This window comes from Dipodomys spectabilis, unplaced genomic scaffold (assembly GCF_019054845.1).
Source record: "Dipodomys spectabilis isolate Male_0828 unplaced genomic scaffold, ASM1905484v1 ptg000108l, whole genome shotgun sequence".
Lineage (NCBI taxonomy): Eukaryota > Metazoa > Chordata > Mammalia > Rodentia > Heteromyidae > Dipodomys > Dipodomys spectabilis.
The window spans coordinates 9,357,668-9,374,218 of NW_024870785.1; the positions used below are offsets into that span (position 1 = coordinate 9,357,668).

Genomic DNA, 16,551 nt, shown 5'->3' on the forward strand with positions numbered 1-16,551 from the left:
ACCTAAATTTTGGGTCGGATGTTTTCCTTTATGTATAAGCAATGAATCCATCTATGAATTTCTAACATCTCTGGAAATTTGTTTTATAATATATATAACTTGGCTTACAAGGTTAACTTTTTTTCTTTTCCCCATCATCCTTTTGTTTTAGTTTTGAATTAACTGCTTCTTGGTATTGCTTTGTCAATGAAATCAGAAATGTAAGCATGTGAGATTTTACAGGTGCATGGGTGCACCTGTTTAGCCATGTCTCCTCAAGGGAAATGGAATGGAGAGGCTGCAGGGGAGCTTGGTTGTCCCTGTATCTGATGGTTCTCTTTAAGTACAGACTGTGTTCTCCTGCAGGGACAGGACTTACTCAGTAATTTTACAGGGCAAAAAAACAGGTTATAATACATAATACCCTGGTGACAGTTTGAAATACTTTTTTATGCTAGAAAAAATCAGTTTAGAACCAAACTACTAGACAAGCACCAATATGCCAGGAATCAGTAGATATAGTTCAGTTCTGCCTCTTTTTTTGTGCTAATTTTTTAAAATGAAAGTATTTAATTACAACTATTTGCATTTTATAGGTGTATCGTGTGTGTGTGTGTGTGTGTTTCTCTCTCTCTCTCTCCCTCTCTCTCTCTCCTGGGGCTTGAACTCAGGCCCTGGGTGCTGTTCCTGAGCTTTAGGGCTCAGGGTTAGCACTCTACCACTTGAGACACAGCATGCTTCTGGCCTTTGGGTAGTTAACTGCAGATAAGAGTCTTACAGACATTCCTGCCATGGCTGGCTTTAAACCTCGATCCTCAGATTTCAGCCTCCTGAGTAGCTGAGATTACAGGAATAGCCACCAGTGTATGACCAGGTACATTCTTATCAAGTTGTAGTGAATAATCACATGAGTGTATTCAACTTGGTTACCACTCATGGATTATACATTGATACAGAGCATATCTGGGAAACTTTGAATCAGGTCACATGGTTTATACAGAAAAGAATCCTTTCTTTCCTACAGATACTTTGGAATAGAACAGGCTCTTCCTAGATGCACTTCCTTCCCTCATGAACACAAGGTCTCCTCCATCCAAATTTGCACTGTTTGTAACATTATAATTCACAGACTTAACAAGGAAGAAACATTGGAAAGATAATTCCACAGAAATTTCTCATAGAAACTCTCAGTCACAAATATTTTATTTTTAATTATTTATTTTTGTGCTGGTCCTGGGGCTTGAACTCAGGGTCTGGGTACTGCACTGCCCCTGAGCTTTTTTTGCTCAAAGCTAGTGCACTACCACTTAAGCCACAGCTCCACTTCTATTTGACTTGCCTGCCCTGGCCAGTTTTGAATCACGATCCTTAGATCTAAGCCTCCCGAGTAGCTAGAATTTTAATTTTTAAGGGACATATTTAATGTAAATTTATGTCAAATTTTTGGGCAAAACCTGAAAAATGAAAAAAATCAATCAATATATGCTAGTAAAAAAGTCAAAAACGACTTAAAAAGGGTAACAAGTTAGGGTGGAAAGCTACTTACCAAGTAAATTTAAGCACTTTAACGTCATTTATAATGACTTGCGACCACTTACCATATTCCTTCTCATTCACTTCTGAGATGGGCTCTGAGATCACACTGCAGAAGGAAATGGCGCTGGCCGCAGATGGGTTGCGGGAGTGTCCCATGTGGTGTGGTGCCTTCTTCACATTCTTCAGGGCCTCCTCTGCCTGCTCCTGCTCCATGGCTGCAACCATGTCTTTATATGCTCTCCGGGCTTCCTCCGTGAGCTCTACTAACTTGTTAAACAGGCTCTAGAAACACGGCAATTCCATCAGTCCGTTATTATTCTTATTTTTAGCGATAAAGGCTTCTGTTTTAGGTTAGATACACTTTCCAATCAGGACAAAACCCGAATGTTATCTAAATTACAAAATACACTGTAACTTACATGATTTGGGGACACTTCTCGATTCTAACACTGAATGTGATACAGCCTGTCAATTCAACAACTGCACTCTCCTGTAGTCTGGTGCAAGATGGATCCCCACGCCTGCTTCTGTGGAATCCTTTGCTTTTTTTTATTTTTTTCCAATCCTGAGGCTTGAACTCTGGGCCTGGATGTTGTCCCTGAGCTACTTTTGCTCAAGGTAAGGGTTATCTACCACTTGAGCCACAGCATCACTTCTGGCTTTTCTGAGTTTATAGGAGGTAAGAGTCTCATAGTTTCCTGCCTGGGCTGCCTTCAACACATGATCCTCAGATCTCAGCCTCCTTGAGTAGCTAGGATTACAGGCATGAGTCACAGGTGCCTGGCTTGTGGAATCTTTTATACAACTGAAGGGAAGACAAGAGGGCACTGTAGTCCTAAGCATAGCACTTTAAGTGCTTTGAGAAATGAAAGTGTTATGGCTTTAATTTCTGGGCATCACTGAAGAATTCATGAAGGAAGATGGCATTGGTATGGGATTTGAAAAATGTATAATCTGAGGGGTGAAATAGGGCATGCTTTGCCCTATTTGTACAGAAAAGTAAAAGGCTTATTATTTAGGGGCCTGTAGTGTCTGCCTGTTGGAAGAATTGAATAGGCCAGGGGCTGGGAAGGTGGCTCAGTGGAAGAGCGCTTCCCTTGCATGCATGAGGCCCTGGGTTTGATTCCTCAGAACCACATAAGAAAAAAGCCGGAAGTGGCGCTGTGGCTCAAGTGGTAAAGTGCTAGCCTTGAGCTGAAGAGCTGAGGGACAGCACCCAGGCCCAGAGTTCAGGCCCCACGACCAGACCCCCCCGCCCCCCCCCCCCCCAAAAAAAGGCCAAAAGGAAGTCAGTGATGTTGTATAAATATCTACTAGGGCCTCGAAGCCAATGAAGATACAAAATAGGCAAGCATGGTTACAGGGTCAAAGGCAAATGATAAAATCAGAACCCAGAACCTGGAAATACAGCATGGAGCTAAATAACCAGACTTCCTCCATTGATGAAACTAAATTTGAATGGGATAAAAATTACAGTAAAATGACGGGTGAATAAAGTATATTTAATGTTCAATAAAATGGCAGTATTTATATAGTGTTACAGAAGGATGAACAAGACAATAACAACTTCTAGGGGTTATTTATATAATATAAAGAATTTTAGCGAGGTGCTAGTGGTTCATGCCTATAATCCTAGTTACTTCAACTCAGGGAGTTAGTGCTCTATCCCTTAGCTTTTCCACTCAAGGCTAACACTCTTCCACTTGAATCCACTTCCAGCATTTTTGGTGTTTAATTGGAGCTAAGAGTTTCAAAAACTTTCCTGCCCAGGCTGGCTTTGAACTGGGATCCTCAGATCTCAGTCTCTTGAGAAGCCAGGATTATAGAATTGAGTCACTGCTATTTCATTTTTTCATTTTGTCAGCACCCATCTAAGAAGAGGACAATTTCTTCAATTAATCTTTTCTCTCTTGACAGACACTGAAAAAAATTATTTCATGTTATCAGCCAGCCATTTTAAATAAATCATCAAGTACTACAAAGTCCAGAAGAGAAAACTGCTTTTTCAGAAATGGAAACTAAACATCTTTTTAGTTCCTAAAAAAATTTTGCTTCAGGATTAACCCCTGTTAACATATTCACCACTAAAAAAGAAATTTAACGCTCCAGAACTTCCTTTCATTCTTTGTCAGCTCCTTCCTTTAAAGGTTCTGGCATTGTCAACAGAGGTTGTGCCACTCCTGCCCGGAGAATGACAGCATGTCCCTCAATTCTTACCTCAGCGCCAGAGTAGTTGAAGATTCCCACTACGCTGACAGGAACCAGCTTGTTCACACAGCGCCCCAGAGCCTTCCTTCCCAGGGCAAACACAAAAGGGATTTCTTGCTCCCGGGCCATAGCTATAACATTATAGAGAGCCTCATCCAGACCACCTAAGAAAGACCAACACACGTGGAGGTTTCATTTCATTATTTCCTAAAAGGAGCTAATCTAGCTAAAAACATGTTCGTGCTGCCAGAAAATATTCTTTGAACGTGTCCAGCACTTATGTTGGATACATTCTCCACTTTGAATTTGTATTGCACAGGCATTTACATATTTGTATATGTAACTTTCCTTCTCATCAACTAAGTCTCAAGTTCCTTCAAACATAGTTATTTTTGTTTGTTCTTAGGGGTTAGCCTAACAGCAATCAAATCTGAATTTAGCAAACATTTGTTATAAAGAAATTATTTACAATTGTTACTCTTAGCACAAACTTTCACCCACGTAGTGAACTGTCACCATGGAATGAGAGACTGATTGGGTGGTTTTATTGGTCTCCTCCTGGATGCACATTACCTGTCCCTGGTCCCTGATCAGTGTCTACTTTAATCACCTACCAGTTGCTCCTCCACCTCAAAGGAAAAATCAGGCGCACCCACATGGTCCAAGCATTTGCATACTGATTACCCAAGAGCCTCTCTAAAGAGAGGCTGAGTTCCTGAGCAACAAATTTCCACCACAGGCAGGAGCAGAGAACTTTATTTTTTTTCTAGTTCTTTTTAAGAGGAGAGGTACCAGAAGTAAAGAAATGCACGCTGACAAGTGCTCTCTCTTATCACTATAGAAGGGGCACTTAGGGATCTGACTGAAATCCTTATCCAGGATCCACACATGACTTCCTTTACAAGTTAACCTCAATTACCCTAACTCAACTTCAAGTACTTATTTTATCACTACATTCTACAGAGAAACACAAATGGCTCTCACTTTATTTTTATTTATTTATTTATTTTTGTTGGTTGTGGGGCAGAACTCTGGGCCTACCAGTTGAGCTCTTCAGCTCAAGGTGAGCGCTCTACCACTTGAGTCACAGAGCCACTTCTGGTTTTCTAGTGGTTCATTGGCGATAAGAGTCTCAGACTTTCCTGCCCGGGCTGGCTTTGAACAGCGATCCTCAGATCTCAGCCTCCTGAGTAGCTAGGATTACAGACGTGAGCCACCAGCGCCCAGTGGCTCTCACTTTAAAACAGAACATCCAGTCGGGTGCTGGTAGCTCACACCTGCAATCCTAGCTACTCAGGAGGCTGAGATCTGAGGATCACTGTTGAAAGCCAGCCCAGGCAAGAAAAATCTGTGAGACTCATCTCCAATTAATCACCAGAAAACTGGAAGTGGCACTGTAGCTCAAGTGGCAGAGCACTGGCCTTGAGCTGAAGAGCTCAGAGACAGCGCCTAGGCCAAGAGTTCAAACCCCATGACCGACAAAAAAACAAAAAACAAAAACCAACAACAAAAACACCCCCAGAACATCCTACAATTACACCAAATAAATACCTTTGGACTGGATTTTTTCACAGTTTGGAGAAATTATAACACACTTGATCTTGTTCAACTTCATGTGTTTGGTAACCTCCCTTAGACCCATCACCAGCCGTCTTCTTGCTTTTGCTCTTACAGGATCCTTTTGGTAGATGCGTTCCTGAAAACTGACTAGCTCTTGGAGAAGAAGAGTCACACATTCATCAATTTCTTTACAAAGAACTTGGTTACAATACCTGTAAAGGAAGCAAACAATAAGTAATGCTATCCTAACTTATTTTCTGATAATTACAAAATTACATTAGGAAAGAATCTTTGAGAGAAAATATAAGCAATAAAGATTTTAAAGCCTCCAAATAATTTAGTCAATTAGAAAGACAGAAAAGTGTTATACATTGCCCTTTTTTGTTTTGTCGGTAGTGGGACTTGAACTCTGGGCTTGTGCGCTGTCCCTCAAACTTTTCAGCTCAAGGCGAGCGCTCTACCACTTGAGCCACAGCGCCACTTCCAGTTTTCTAGTGGTTTATTGGAGTTAAGAGTCTCACGGACTTTTCTGCCTGGGCTAGCTTTGAACCATGATCCTCAGATCTCAGCCTCCTGAGAAGCTAGGATTACAGGCGTGAGCCACCGGTGCCTGGCTTGCCTTTTTTTTTTCATTTTCACCAAGATGGTTTTTAGTAAAGGATAGGTTAACTTCAGGGAAATATTATCTAAACTTCCATTATGAAATTCCTAATGATATGAACCAAATGTTAGCTTTTTATGAGGCAAAATATAATTTTTTTCCGTTTATACAGGGGCCATATGTATAGATATACACAAATTAACAAAATACAGTATATTCAGTAGAGGATCCAACAGCATAACTTCTCTGAGCAAGTAACGTACAGCTGAACAAAATGCATACCAGGAAGCTGAAACATGTTTTGTCAGGGAGGTCACAGATGAATAGAGAGAGGAAAGATGGGCAAATAACATCATAATATTCAATGTCCTTGTGTGAAAATGGAACCAGGTAACTTGAGGGAATGAGTGGGGTTGGGACAGATGGGGGGAGACAACAATGTAAGGAGTGAAGCAAGGTACTTATAAACTGGTGTGTTGCATTGAAACACCTTTGTGTAACTACTTAAAGATAACGTAAGAAGTAAATCACACAAAGTATGGAAAATATAATAGCTTTCCATAAAAGATTGTTTCTTTCCAACAAATAAGAAATGTGGTTCTAGTAAGAAATATAACTTGCACCTAAATGTCCTAATATTAATACTTCCTCTGTCAGCCTAGGTAAGTCTCAATCATAAAGGTTATCAGGTAAGATGGCCTTGGTGGCCCCAGCAGCTCTGATAATCTATAACTATGGAAGACACACTCAATAGTGAAACTTAAGTCAAAACCAAAAAGGCCTTGTGGTAAAAAGTCACATGGTTTACATCAGAGATTACGTATGGCTACAATGAGAAAACAGAATGGAAGTATGGGGTCACAACAACAATTCAATTCTGGGGAAAGACCTCCAAGGACACTTCCTGTTAACTCTTTCCTTCTGTGCCAATTCTCGGCTCTCATCTCAACCACAGCAGCATTTAACAAGCAGAACTAATAGAACGTGCAATCTAGTACTAGCTAAGCACATGTCTACTTGTGGCCTGCCCTTTGTTATGGGCAAACAACTCTCCACCCTCCCTCCTAAAACAAAAACAAAAACATAGTGTTGGAAATCTTGTTTTATGTGAAAAATGTTTTAATAAAGTGCCACTATGACACTACAGAAAAAAGGACACAAATGGACAGACTAAAGGAAGATGAATTGTCCTAAGTACTCAAGATTAGAGAACAGAACATCAAAAATACAATTTTCTTCCTTCTCTTTTCTTTCAAGCTGTTTATTTCATGCACATGTAATGTTTCTCATTCGCCAAGTATTGCCTCATTCCACATCTGTTATTTGGCATTTAATTAACTTCTCATAGCTTAGCAAGAAGTATTTGTTCAAAAACAATAGAAAAGGAGAAGGAACAAAGCAAATCAACCTAGTTTGGTCTCTAACTGGTTATACTTTTACCCTAGAGCGCGTCCATGTGTTGTTTTCAAAGGTAAAATTTATCTACACAAATGTTATCTACACACAAATTTATCTACACTAAAATGCTTCTCAGAAGTAACTGTTACTTTAAGGTTGTTCATTCACAGATGGGGTACTACATTCCCCCCCCCCCCCCAGTTGTCTGAATCCTAAAACACAGAAACAGTTCCTTAGAAATAAATAGTTTGAGCTAGATGTATAGCAGGGTAATAAGAGTACTTGTACGTCATGGAGCCCTCAGCTCATAAAAAGAGAAGTAAATAAATAATAAAAGCAGTAATACTTTCATGCGATATGTTTATTTCATGTAATAGGGCTTTAGATACAAGTAGAAGTCTATTACATGTTATTTGTTAGAGAGCTGAGAGGTCAATAATAGACACAAAAAAGCAAAGGCATTTGGAAGGGCAAAAACTCAATAGTATGACACTGTGTGTTTATACAAGGTTTAAAAGGCCAGGATTCTAGGGCAGAGACATTGTATAGTATATAAAATATATTTATCGTCAAACTACTCTCCACAAACACTGACAGAAGGGAATGCTTTAAACCAGCTGTTTAACAAACCCAGAAAGAACCTAAAGATCTTTGGTATTTCACCTACTCAACTCACCAAGTAACAATGGTAACATTGCAATCAAGACTATCTAATCATACTAATAAGAGAAGGAAAAAAAAAACAAAAAACCAACTTACTCTCTAAATCTTTTGCTGTGGATTTTGGTTATTGTTGATGATGCCATTGGACTGCCTATCCCAGAACTAGCAGGAGAACCTTGTGACACGGGAGTCATGCAGTACGGAGAGTTCTGACTTGCTGGAGAGAGCGATGTATCACTGGGCATACTCAGTCCAGTATCTGTGGAGATGTGAGATGATGGTGAAAGAATTAAGAAACTTCTCAGCTAAAAGGCCCTATAATGAGTCATACAATTTAGAATAACCACTGACTTCTGAATCACTTTTCTCTCACAAATTAGTGTTTCTCATATACTTGAAAAAGGAAGTCTTGCTACCTACTAATACATACTCTAAAAATCAAGCACTGCCTAGAAATCTCCACCGAGGAGGTAGGAAAAGGTCATGTTATCTAACCCGTGTGGTCCCAGGAGATTTAAAGAACAAAGAGTTGTACCTCTTTCCATATCCTGCCTCCTATCCCTTCATCTCTACTTTTACACCTGCTTCTTACATTGTTGCTGGCAAGAATACCTTTTATCCTGCTCACTTCTCTCCACAACCTTGTAATTCTCCATGCACTACACCAGTTTGTCTCTTACTTGGCCTTTGCTCCTGTACTCAGGGAGCCACATTTTTACATGCCATTTTGGGAATCTATCTCATCCTCCATTCAGTTCCTAAACAGCTAATCTCAGGGAATGAGCTTATATTTGTATATTCAATCCTCAAAGTAGCGAAGTTATATACCTATTTTGCCTCCCTCTTGGAACTGGTTTTTTTTTTTTTGGTCGGTCGTGGGGCTTGAACTCTGAACCTGGGCGCTGTCCCTCAGCTCTTCAGCTCAAGGCGAGCGCTCTACCACTTGAGCTACAGCACCACTTCCTTGCCTCCCTCTTGGATAGAAGCACTTTCCCATTCAATGCTCCAACCTCTAGCCTCCCAATTCTCCTTAATTACTAAAATACCTGTCAGAGATGTTCAACAAACATTTGCTGAAAGGATGGAGGGATGCACATAAATACAATCATATTAACTTGAGGACAAAGGAGGATCCTAACCCGTTACATCCTTAGAAATAAATTTGGTTTTCCACAAATAATGAAGCACTGCAGCTTACTGTGTATGTAAATCAAAATTTAAATTTGTTGCAAAATCACACGTGCTGGTTACTAACTCCATGGACTGAATCTCATTGGCTGGGATTTCACATGTTGGTTACTGTGTGGACCTGACAATTACTGACCAAGTGGGCTCTGCATTGTATTTCTATACTCATGGTGAAAAAGAAAATTACACAATGAAAATAGCCTCATGAGGAATGATACTGAAGACAAATTTCAGAAGCAGTCTCATGCACTGGTGAAATCTTACTTTTGAAGAGTTACTATAAACTGTGGAGTTGAGCTTCAAACATGTCTCAGACTTATTATGTAACCAGTTGCCCACCCCCTTAGCCATCTGCCTTCAAAAGAAATCCCTCTTAAAAATAAATTTATATAAAACATGGAATGCAATCTCCAGTTAGGAACATAACTAGTTATAGCTTAGCTAGAGTGAAATACCCCAGCATATTCCTTGAGAAGATGAAAAAGGGAACCCCACAATCCCTTACCTTCCTGGGAAACAATCTCCTGTGGCAAATCATCAATAAAATCTAAATTTACTTCTGTTGGTTCCTCAGATCCCAAAATGCTGTGGTCCACAGCTAAACGTCCCTTCTTTTCCTCTCTTTCTTTCAAAATAACCTAAAAGTCATTACAACAGTCTTTAATTACTGATCACTCTTCCACTAGAGACTGAATGATTATAATGTACACCAAGTATCAATGAAGTAGTTTACATAAACAGGACTATGAGGATTTTACCTGGCCAGGTGTTACTTGGCTGCATACCAACTGACCAGCAAAATGATCAATGTATTTGAATGGTAAATGTAAGTTGAAGGAAATACTGTATACAAAATAAAGGCAATGACGCTTGAGAACATACAGCTAAACCAACTATTACTGTTTCATTCTCTAAATCCTCAGTAACAAATAAGAGTTTCCAAAACAATGACTAAGGAAAATATACACTATACAGGAAAAATACAAGTTATTTGATTGCATTTCAGTTTTCAATTATTTAGGCACAAATTATCTCCTTCTGACTCTCAATAAAAACTATAAGCTGACAAAAGCAGACATCTTCTTTAATTTATAGATGAAGATGAAAGTAAAAAAAGAAGTCTGCTTACAATTATACACAACACAAATCAATACTGAGATCCAGGGATTAAGAGTTTAGAGGGCCCCCTCCCCCGCCAAAGCTGAGGAACAAACTCAGGGCTTTGTACTGGCCAGGCAAGTGCTATTCCACTGAGCTAAAACCCCAACCCTTTAGCTCACCTTTTTTTTTGGGGGGGGTCCGGTCGTGGGGCCTGAACTCTGGGCCTGGGCACTGTCCCTCAGCTCTTCAGCTCAAGGCTAGCTCTCTACCATTTGAGTCACAGCACCGCTTCCAGCTTTTTTCTTTTTGCTTATGTGGTGTTGAGGAATCGAACCCAGGGCTCATGCATGCAAGGCAAGCACTCTACCACTGAGCCACCTTCCCAGCCCTTTAGCTCACCTTTTTAAGTGCTGTGGGTCGTTTCAGTTTTGCAATATCCTTCTCTTTCCCTTTTTTTGCTTTAGAGGAAGCAATGTCCAAAGAATTAAAGGATGTCAAGCAGGGTTGACTTTTCGTTAAGGGTTTTCTATTAGTAGAGTCTTTAGTATGAAAAGAACCTGCAGTGACCACTGGAAAAAAACAAAACAAAACAAAAAAACATTAGTTTTATTATTGTGACCATTCCACATGCTTTCAGAACCTGCAGTGAGACATCTACAAAAACAAAAACATCTTCGTTCCATGGAGCAGCATAAGTAGCAATACGTGGCGATTCAGGGATCCTCAGAGGCAGCTCCTACCCAGCTTTTCAGCACCCATAGCAGAAAGAAGACAATGTTGATAACACTAGCCAATTTAGAAGTTCTAAGTAAATTTCTAGGTCTACTCTGATTGCAGCAACCCCCAAGCACAAATGTTCATTCCAACTGGTATTCAGTAAGAACAATTCAATCTCAAAGCATTCCGCACTCCTTCCGGGTTTGCTATTCGAGCTTCCCGAGTTGCTTCCATAGCCCTTTAACTTCTGATTTCCACTGTCTCACTCCAGCAGAGCTTGCCTGCCACTTCCCTGGGAAGATGATACCTGGTATGAGCCTTCAAAGCACCTGAGAGGAATGGCAGACATCCTCACTCTTGGCTGAGGCTCACCAACCACCTCTGCCCTCTCTCCCCACTCAGTTCCTTACTACTTTCCACATTTTCCAACTTCCTCCCTAGCCTCTTTCCTGACCCCTTGCAACAAGTTAAAGAAGGAAGGGGATAGGGTGTACACCAACAAAGATCTTCCTTTGACTGTCTTCCCTTCAGGCTAAGGCACTACACCTCTTTCCTTCCCTGCTAAGCATCTCAAGTTGTACTGTCATCACTTCCCAAATCACTGCTATCCACCTACCTTTTGAAACTGATTTTACCACTGACAAATATAATCCCTGACTGAGGCAGGAGAACCTCTTAGCTTCGTTCAGCATCTGGCACAAGGACTACTTTTCCTCAAGATCCTTCCCTTGTCTTTTGAGACATTATATTCTCAGAGTTTTTTTGTTTTTTGTTTTTTGTTTTTTTTACTCGTTTTCAAGTTTATTTCTTTGGTTCCTCTTCCTTTTGAAATCTGAGCATTTTCACAGGTCTTGTCCTTAAGCACCTTTCCCCTAGATTTTCCTTCCTCCAACAATCTTATTTCATAGCTTCAACAATCCTATTTGATGACTACTCATCTAAACCACACATCAGAAAGAACACACCAGGCTCTCACTGCTGGCATCTCAAGTACAAGTTTGCTCTTGTCAACACAACTCTCCATCCATGATCTTATCTTGTGTAGTGTCACCAAGGCCCTTTTCACCCACTCCAAGCCAGAGCTAGAGTTACATCTGACCTGTTTTCACATCTTTTTGTTTGTTTGTTTTTGTTTTTATGTCCGGTCGTGGGGCCTGAACTCTGGGCCTGGGCACTGTCCCTCAACTCTTCAGCTCAAGGCTAGCACTCTACCTCTTGAGCCACAGCGCCACTTCCAGCTTTTTTCTTTTTGTTTATGTGGTGCTGAGGAATCCAACCCAGGGCCTCATGCATGCAAGGCAAGCGCTCTACCATTGAACCACCTTCCCAGCCCCTGTTTTCACATCTTACTGTTAGAAACCTATCAACTCCTTACAGTTCTGTCTCATTTTTTGAACTTCCCAATAGATTTCTTCATAATCAATCCTTTACATTTAAACATCGATGATAGAGGTTAATCTCAATTCTATATTTCAAGAACCCTACTACCCCCTTTCTTCTATGCAGTCCTTTATAACATCTTTCCCATATCCTCTGTGGACATAAATCACTCTAGGCTGCAGATCCATACAATTTGGCAAGTAGATTTCCTAAGGTGGTACTTTCAATTAGTGATTTATATTGGTCTTATTCTACCAGTAAATATAAACTTCTGGTTTTTTTTTTTTTTTTGGGTCCAGTCATAGGGCCTGAACTCTGGGCCTGGGCGCTGTCCCTTAGCTCTTCAGCTCAAGGCTAGCGCTCCACCACTTGAGCCACAGCACCGCTTGCGGCTTTTTTCTTTTTGCTTATGTGGTGCTTGAGGAATCAAACCCAGGGCCTCAGGCAAGCGTTCTACCACTGAGCCACCTTCCCAGCCCCAATATAAACTTCTTGTACAAAAGCATATCTTAGTCATCTCTGTAATCCTAAGAGTTTCTGATAACATGTTTTACGTATATTTACATTTATATATTTTACCATTTGCTAAGTAAATCAATATTGTGATGATAAGCCACAGGTTAACATTTTCTTCCTCATAATATTAGTTAACATCTATTGAGTGATTATCACTCAGATTCTCTAACCACTTTACATGTATTGTCTTTCACTCCCCCAAAACAATCCTGAAGTAGGCACTGGCACTTAAGGTTAGGAGGCTAGGAGATTTCCTAAAGAAACACACAAAAGAGCACAATTCACACAAAGGTGCAATGCCTAAGTACTATTTCCTATTTATAAAAAATAATTCATACTGAAACAAACTCCAAAGATAAAGAAGAAAAAGACTTTGTTTTTTCTTTTTCTGAAGATTTTTGTATTCTTTACTTTATATACAGTGTATTCACATGCATATCTGTGGGAGGGGAGGAGAGCACAGAATCCGAGGAAAAAGGGTGAAAAAGTGCAGCAGTGGGCTGGGCGCCAGTGGCTCACACGCCTGTAATCCTAGCTACTCAGGATCTCTGGGGATCACAGTTCAAAGCCAGCCCAGGCAGGAAAGTCCATGAAACTCTTATCTCCAATTAACCACCAGAAAACCAGAAGTGGCACTGTGGCTCAAGTGGTAGAGTGCTTGCCTTGAGCTGAAGAGCTCAGGGACAACACCCAAGCCCAGAGTTCAAGCCCCACGACTGACATAAAATAAAATAAAAAATAAAATAAAAATTTAAAAAGTGCAGCAGTGAACACTGATGAAAGTGAACTATACAACTCATGGGTGAAGATGGGAGGGAGGGAGGGAGGGAGGGAGGGAATGGGATAGAATAAGGGAACAGATTAACACTGTATGACAGGATAGATACTTATTATCTGACACATATAAACGAAACTCCTATCACCTCTACAATAACGATTAAAAAAAAAAAAAAAAAGAAGCACGATTCATACCCAGACAGCTTGGCTTCTGAGCCCCTGCTTTTACCTATTATTAGGCCGAACTCCTCCTAAAACACTGCTCTTAGTTATATTGCCTACAGTGTGCCATGGGGACACATTCCTGTCCCTTTCCCCTTCTCACAAGCCTAACTTTGTTGGAAGCTTAATAAAATTCACTGTTATTTTTCCTAATAGTTACTCACAGCAAGGTTTAGCCTGGATGGCAATTAGCTATAGGTTTAAGCATTCTGCACCCAGGGCTATAGTTACACACCGTTGCTTTTCTTTTCGTCTACTAAGCAATAGCCCTCTCACCTGTCACATAAGAAAACTCAACCCTGCTTCTCAGCGCTAGTGTATTTGTTAACATAGAAATTATGGCTTCTGTAGAAAGTCACATTCATTTTCTCATACACATACATGAAACTGATTGAAATTTCTGTTTATCATTTAATTTAAACTGGACATCACAACAGTCAACAGAGCCAAACTACCTGGCGATCATAAACTGAAGATACAGTAAAAGATGCCAAGCTAGGAATATGTGGGTACATGGGGCCCACAGTTCCAGGACAGAATGGTCATGAAGGCAAAGTGGAACAGGTAGGTTAGTTAAGATGTGGGCTTGGGACTCTGGCTTTATTCCAAGTGAGATAGAGAGCTCCTGGAGGGCTCGGGCTGTGGGGTGACACTACCTGGCTTATCTGCAAAGATCAATGGGTTTAAGGAAAGTTGGGGGTTGGGGACAGGAAAGGCAGGTAGTAGGGAAGAGGCCTCTCACTGGAGTGTATGCAATAGGCACTTTTAGAAAGGAAAGAACTGTGAGTAGATTATGGATCTGCTCTGAAGGAAGAATAGACAGATGTGCTACAGGACTTGATGTGGAAAGAGAAGGAACACAGGTAACTAAAAAGCGTGTGTGTGTGTGTGCCCACTACAAAGGCAATGATGCTATATATGTAATGTACATTACAAGGTCAAACAACACACTGCTTGGACGGAGGCTATTACCTGTGTATGACAGAGGTCGAGTGTTTGTGATCTGCCGTGCTTTCATGGCTTGCTGTTGCTTTTCCAGGGCAGCTAGCATGTCCCCTAAATCCAGCTGCACAGGGGTTTTATTCTTTTTGCCAGCTGCTTTTGATAAAGCTTCCTGCAAGATGGATAAGAAAACATTTATTTTTTTGTTACAGTGAGATGAGTCATGATGGTGCTTGGCAGTAGCAAAAAATATTATGACCTTTGTTCCTAAAAATGACTCTACCTGTAATTTTTTTTGCTCCATACTTATTTCTGAATATTCCTGAGCTGTGGCAAGGGCTGCTGCTAAAGCTTTCTTCTTCTGGCTTTTTGCACGTTTAGGAACAGAGGTGGTAATGGGAATTGGAGTCTGAACTATATTGATGGGTGAGTTTTCGGGTAGGTCATCCAACTGTAAGAACCAGAGAAAAACATTTGTCAGCAATCTCATACAAGTCTAATCCTAAAGAAAGACAAGCCTGAGCGAAGGGCAGCCAGTAGTGTAACTGGACTGAACTCTTCAAGGATCCAATGTCATAAAGAAGATGGGACTAAGCCAGATGCTGGTAGCTCACACCTGTAATACTAGTTACACAGGAGGCTGAGATCTCAGGATCTCAGTTTAAAGCTAGCCCAGACAGGAAAATCTTATTTCTAACCACCAGGGAACTGGAAGGGGCACTATGGCTCAAGTGGTAGAGCATTTGCCTTGAGCATAAGAGCTCCATAACAGCACCCAGGCCCTGAGGAGTTCAAGCCCCATTACAGAAGAAAGAAAGAAAGAGAGAGAGAGAGAGAGAGAAAGAAAGACAGAAAGAGAGAAAGAGAAAGAGAGAGAGAGAGAGAGAGAGAGAAAGAGAGAAAGAAAGAGAGAGAGAAAGAGAGAAAGAAAGAGAAAGAGAGAGAGAGAGAAAGAGAGAAAAAGAGAGGAAGGAAGGAAGGAGAGAGAAAGGAAAGGGAAGGGAAAGGGAAAGGGAAAGGGAAAAGAAGATGGGACTATTTTAGATAAAGGGATAAGAAAGGGGGCAAACAGCCAAAGTTGATGCTTATCCAGATCCTGGACTGAAAACAAACCCTCCAAAATAAAATGTCGTAGTAACTGAGGAGATTTCTGTGCACATTGTGTGTAAATCATGCACACCCTTGGGTCTAATTCTCTTTAACAGCTCTTCACACACAGCCACAGGTCACAGCTTGCATGATTCACTTACAGTTCTGAAGAGTCACTTACTACTTTTGAAGAAAGTTTCTGCTGAATATTCTCATCCTTAGCATTTCCATTCTCAGTTAGCTCTTGAAGCCCATCTTCATCCTGAAATAGTTACACATTTTAAGTAAAAATAGGTCAGAGCAAACTCTGAAGAAAGTTTTCATTCCCAGCCAAGAAAACTCAGTGTTGAGAAGGAAACCTCTCTTCTTCTATGTAAAACCTTGCCTGCTGCTGTCCCACGCTGGGGAGGTGTGTGTGTGTGTGTGTGTGTGGTGTGTGTGTGTGGTGCGTGCGTGTGTATTGTATGTGTGTGTGTGTGTATTTTGATCCAAACTGGATTTCATCACATACAGATAATGTTGAAGATTTTATTTTATTTTTATTTTTTTTATTTTTATTTATTTATTTATTTTTGTCGGTCGTGGGGCTTGAACTCTGGGCCTGGCGCTGTCCCTCAGCTCTTCAGCTCAAGGCGAGCGCTCTACCACTTGAGCTACAGTGCCACTTCTGGTTT

At 40.7% G+C, this 16,551-nt stretch overlaps 1 protein-coding gene across 2 annotated transcripts in view; it reads right to left on the reverse strand.

Moving 5' to 3' along the window:
• Positions 1–16,551, reverse strand: part of Secisbp2l (SECIS binding protein 2 like) — a 47,767-nt gene that overhangs the window by 4,590 nt on the left and 26,626 nt on the right. For both annotated transcript variants that reach the window (XM_042687515.1, XM_042687513.1), the window contains 9 exons: positions 16,059–16,139; positions 15,072–15,239; positions 14,819–14,960; positions 10,634–10,803; positions 9,639–9,771; positions 8,042–8,204; positions 5,275–5,495; positions 3,733–3,887; positions 1,578–1,797 (listed from right to left, as the gene is read on the reverse strand). In XM_042687515.1, the coding sequence (XP_042543449.1) occupies positions 1,578–1,797; positions 3,733–3,887; positions 5,275–5,495; positions 8,042–8,204; positions 9,639–9,771; positions 10,634–10,803; positions 14,819–14,960; positions 15,072–15,239; positions 16,059–16,139 (1,453 nt within the window). The remainder of the gene's footprint in view (positions 1–1,577; positions 1,798–3,732; positions 3,888–5,274; positions 5,496–8,041; positions 8,205–9,638; positions 9,772–10,633; positions 10,804–14,818; positions 14,961–15,071; positions 15,240–16,058; positions 16,140–16,551) is intronic.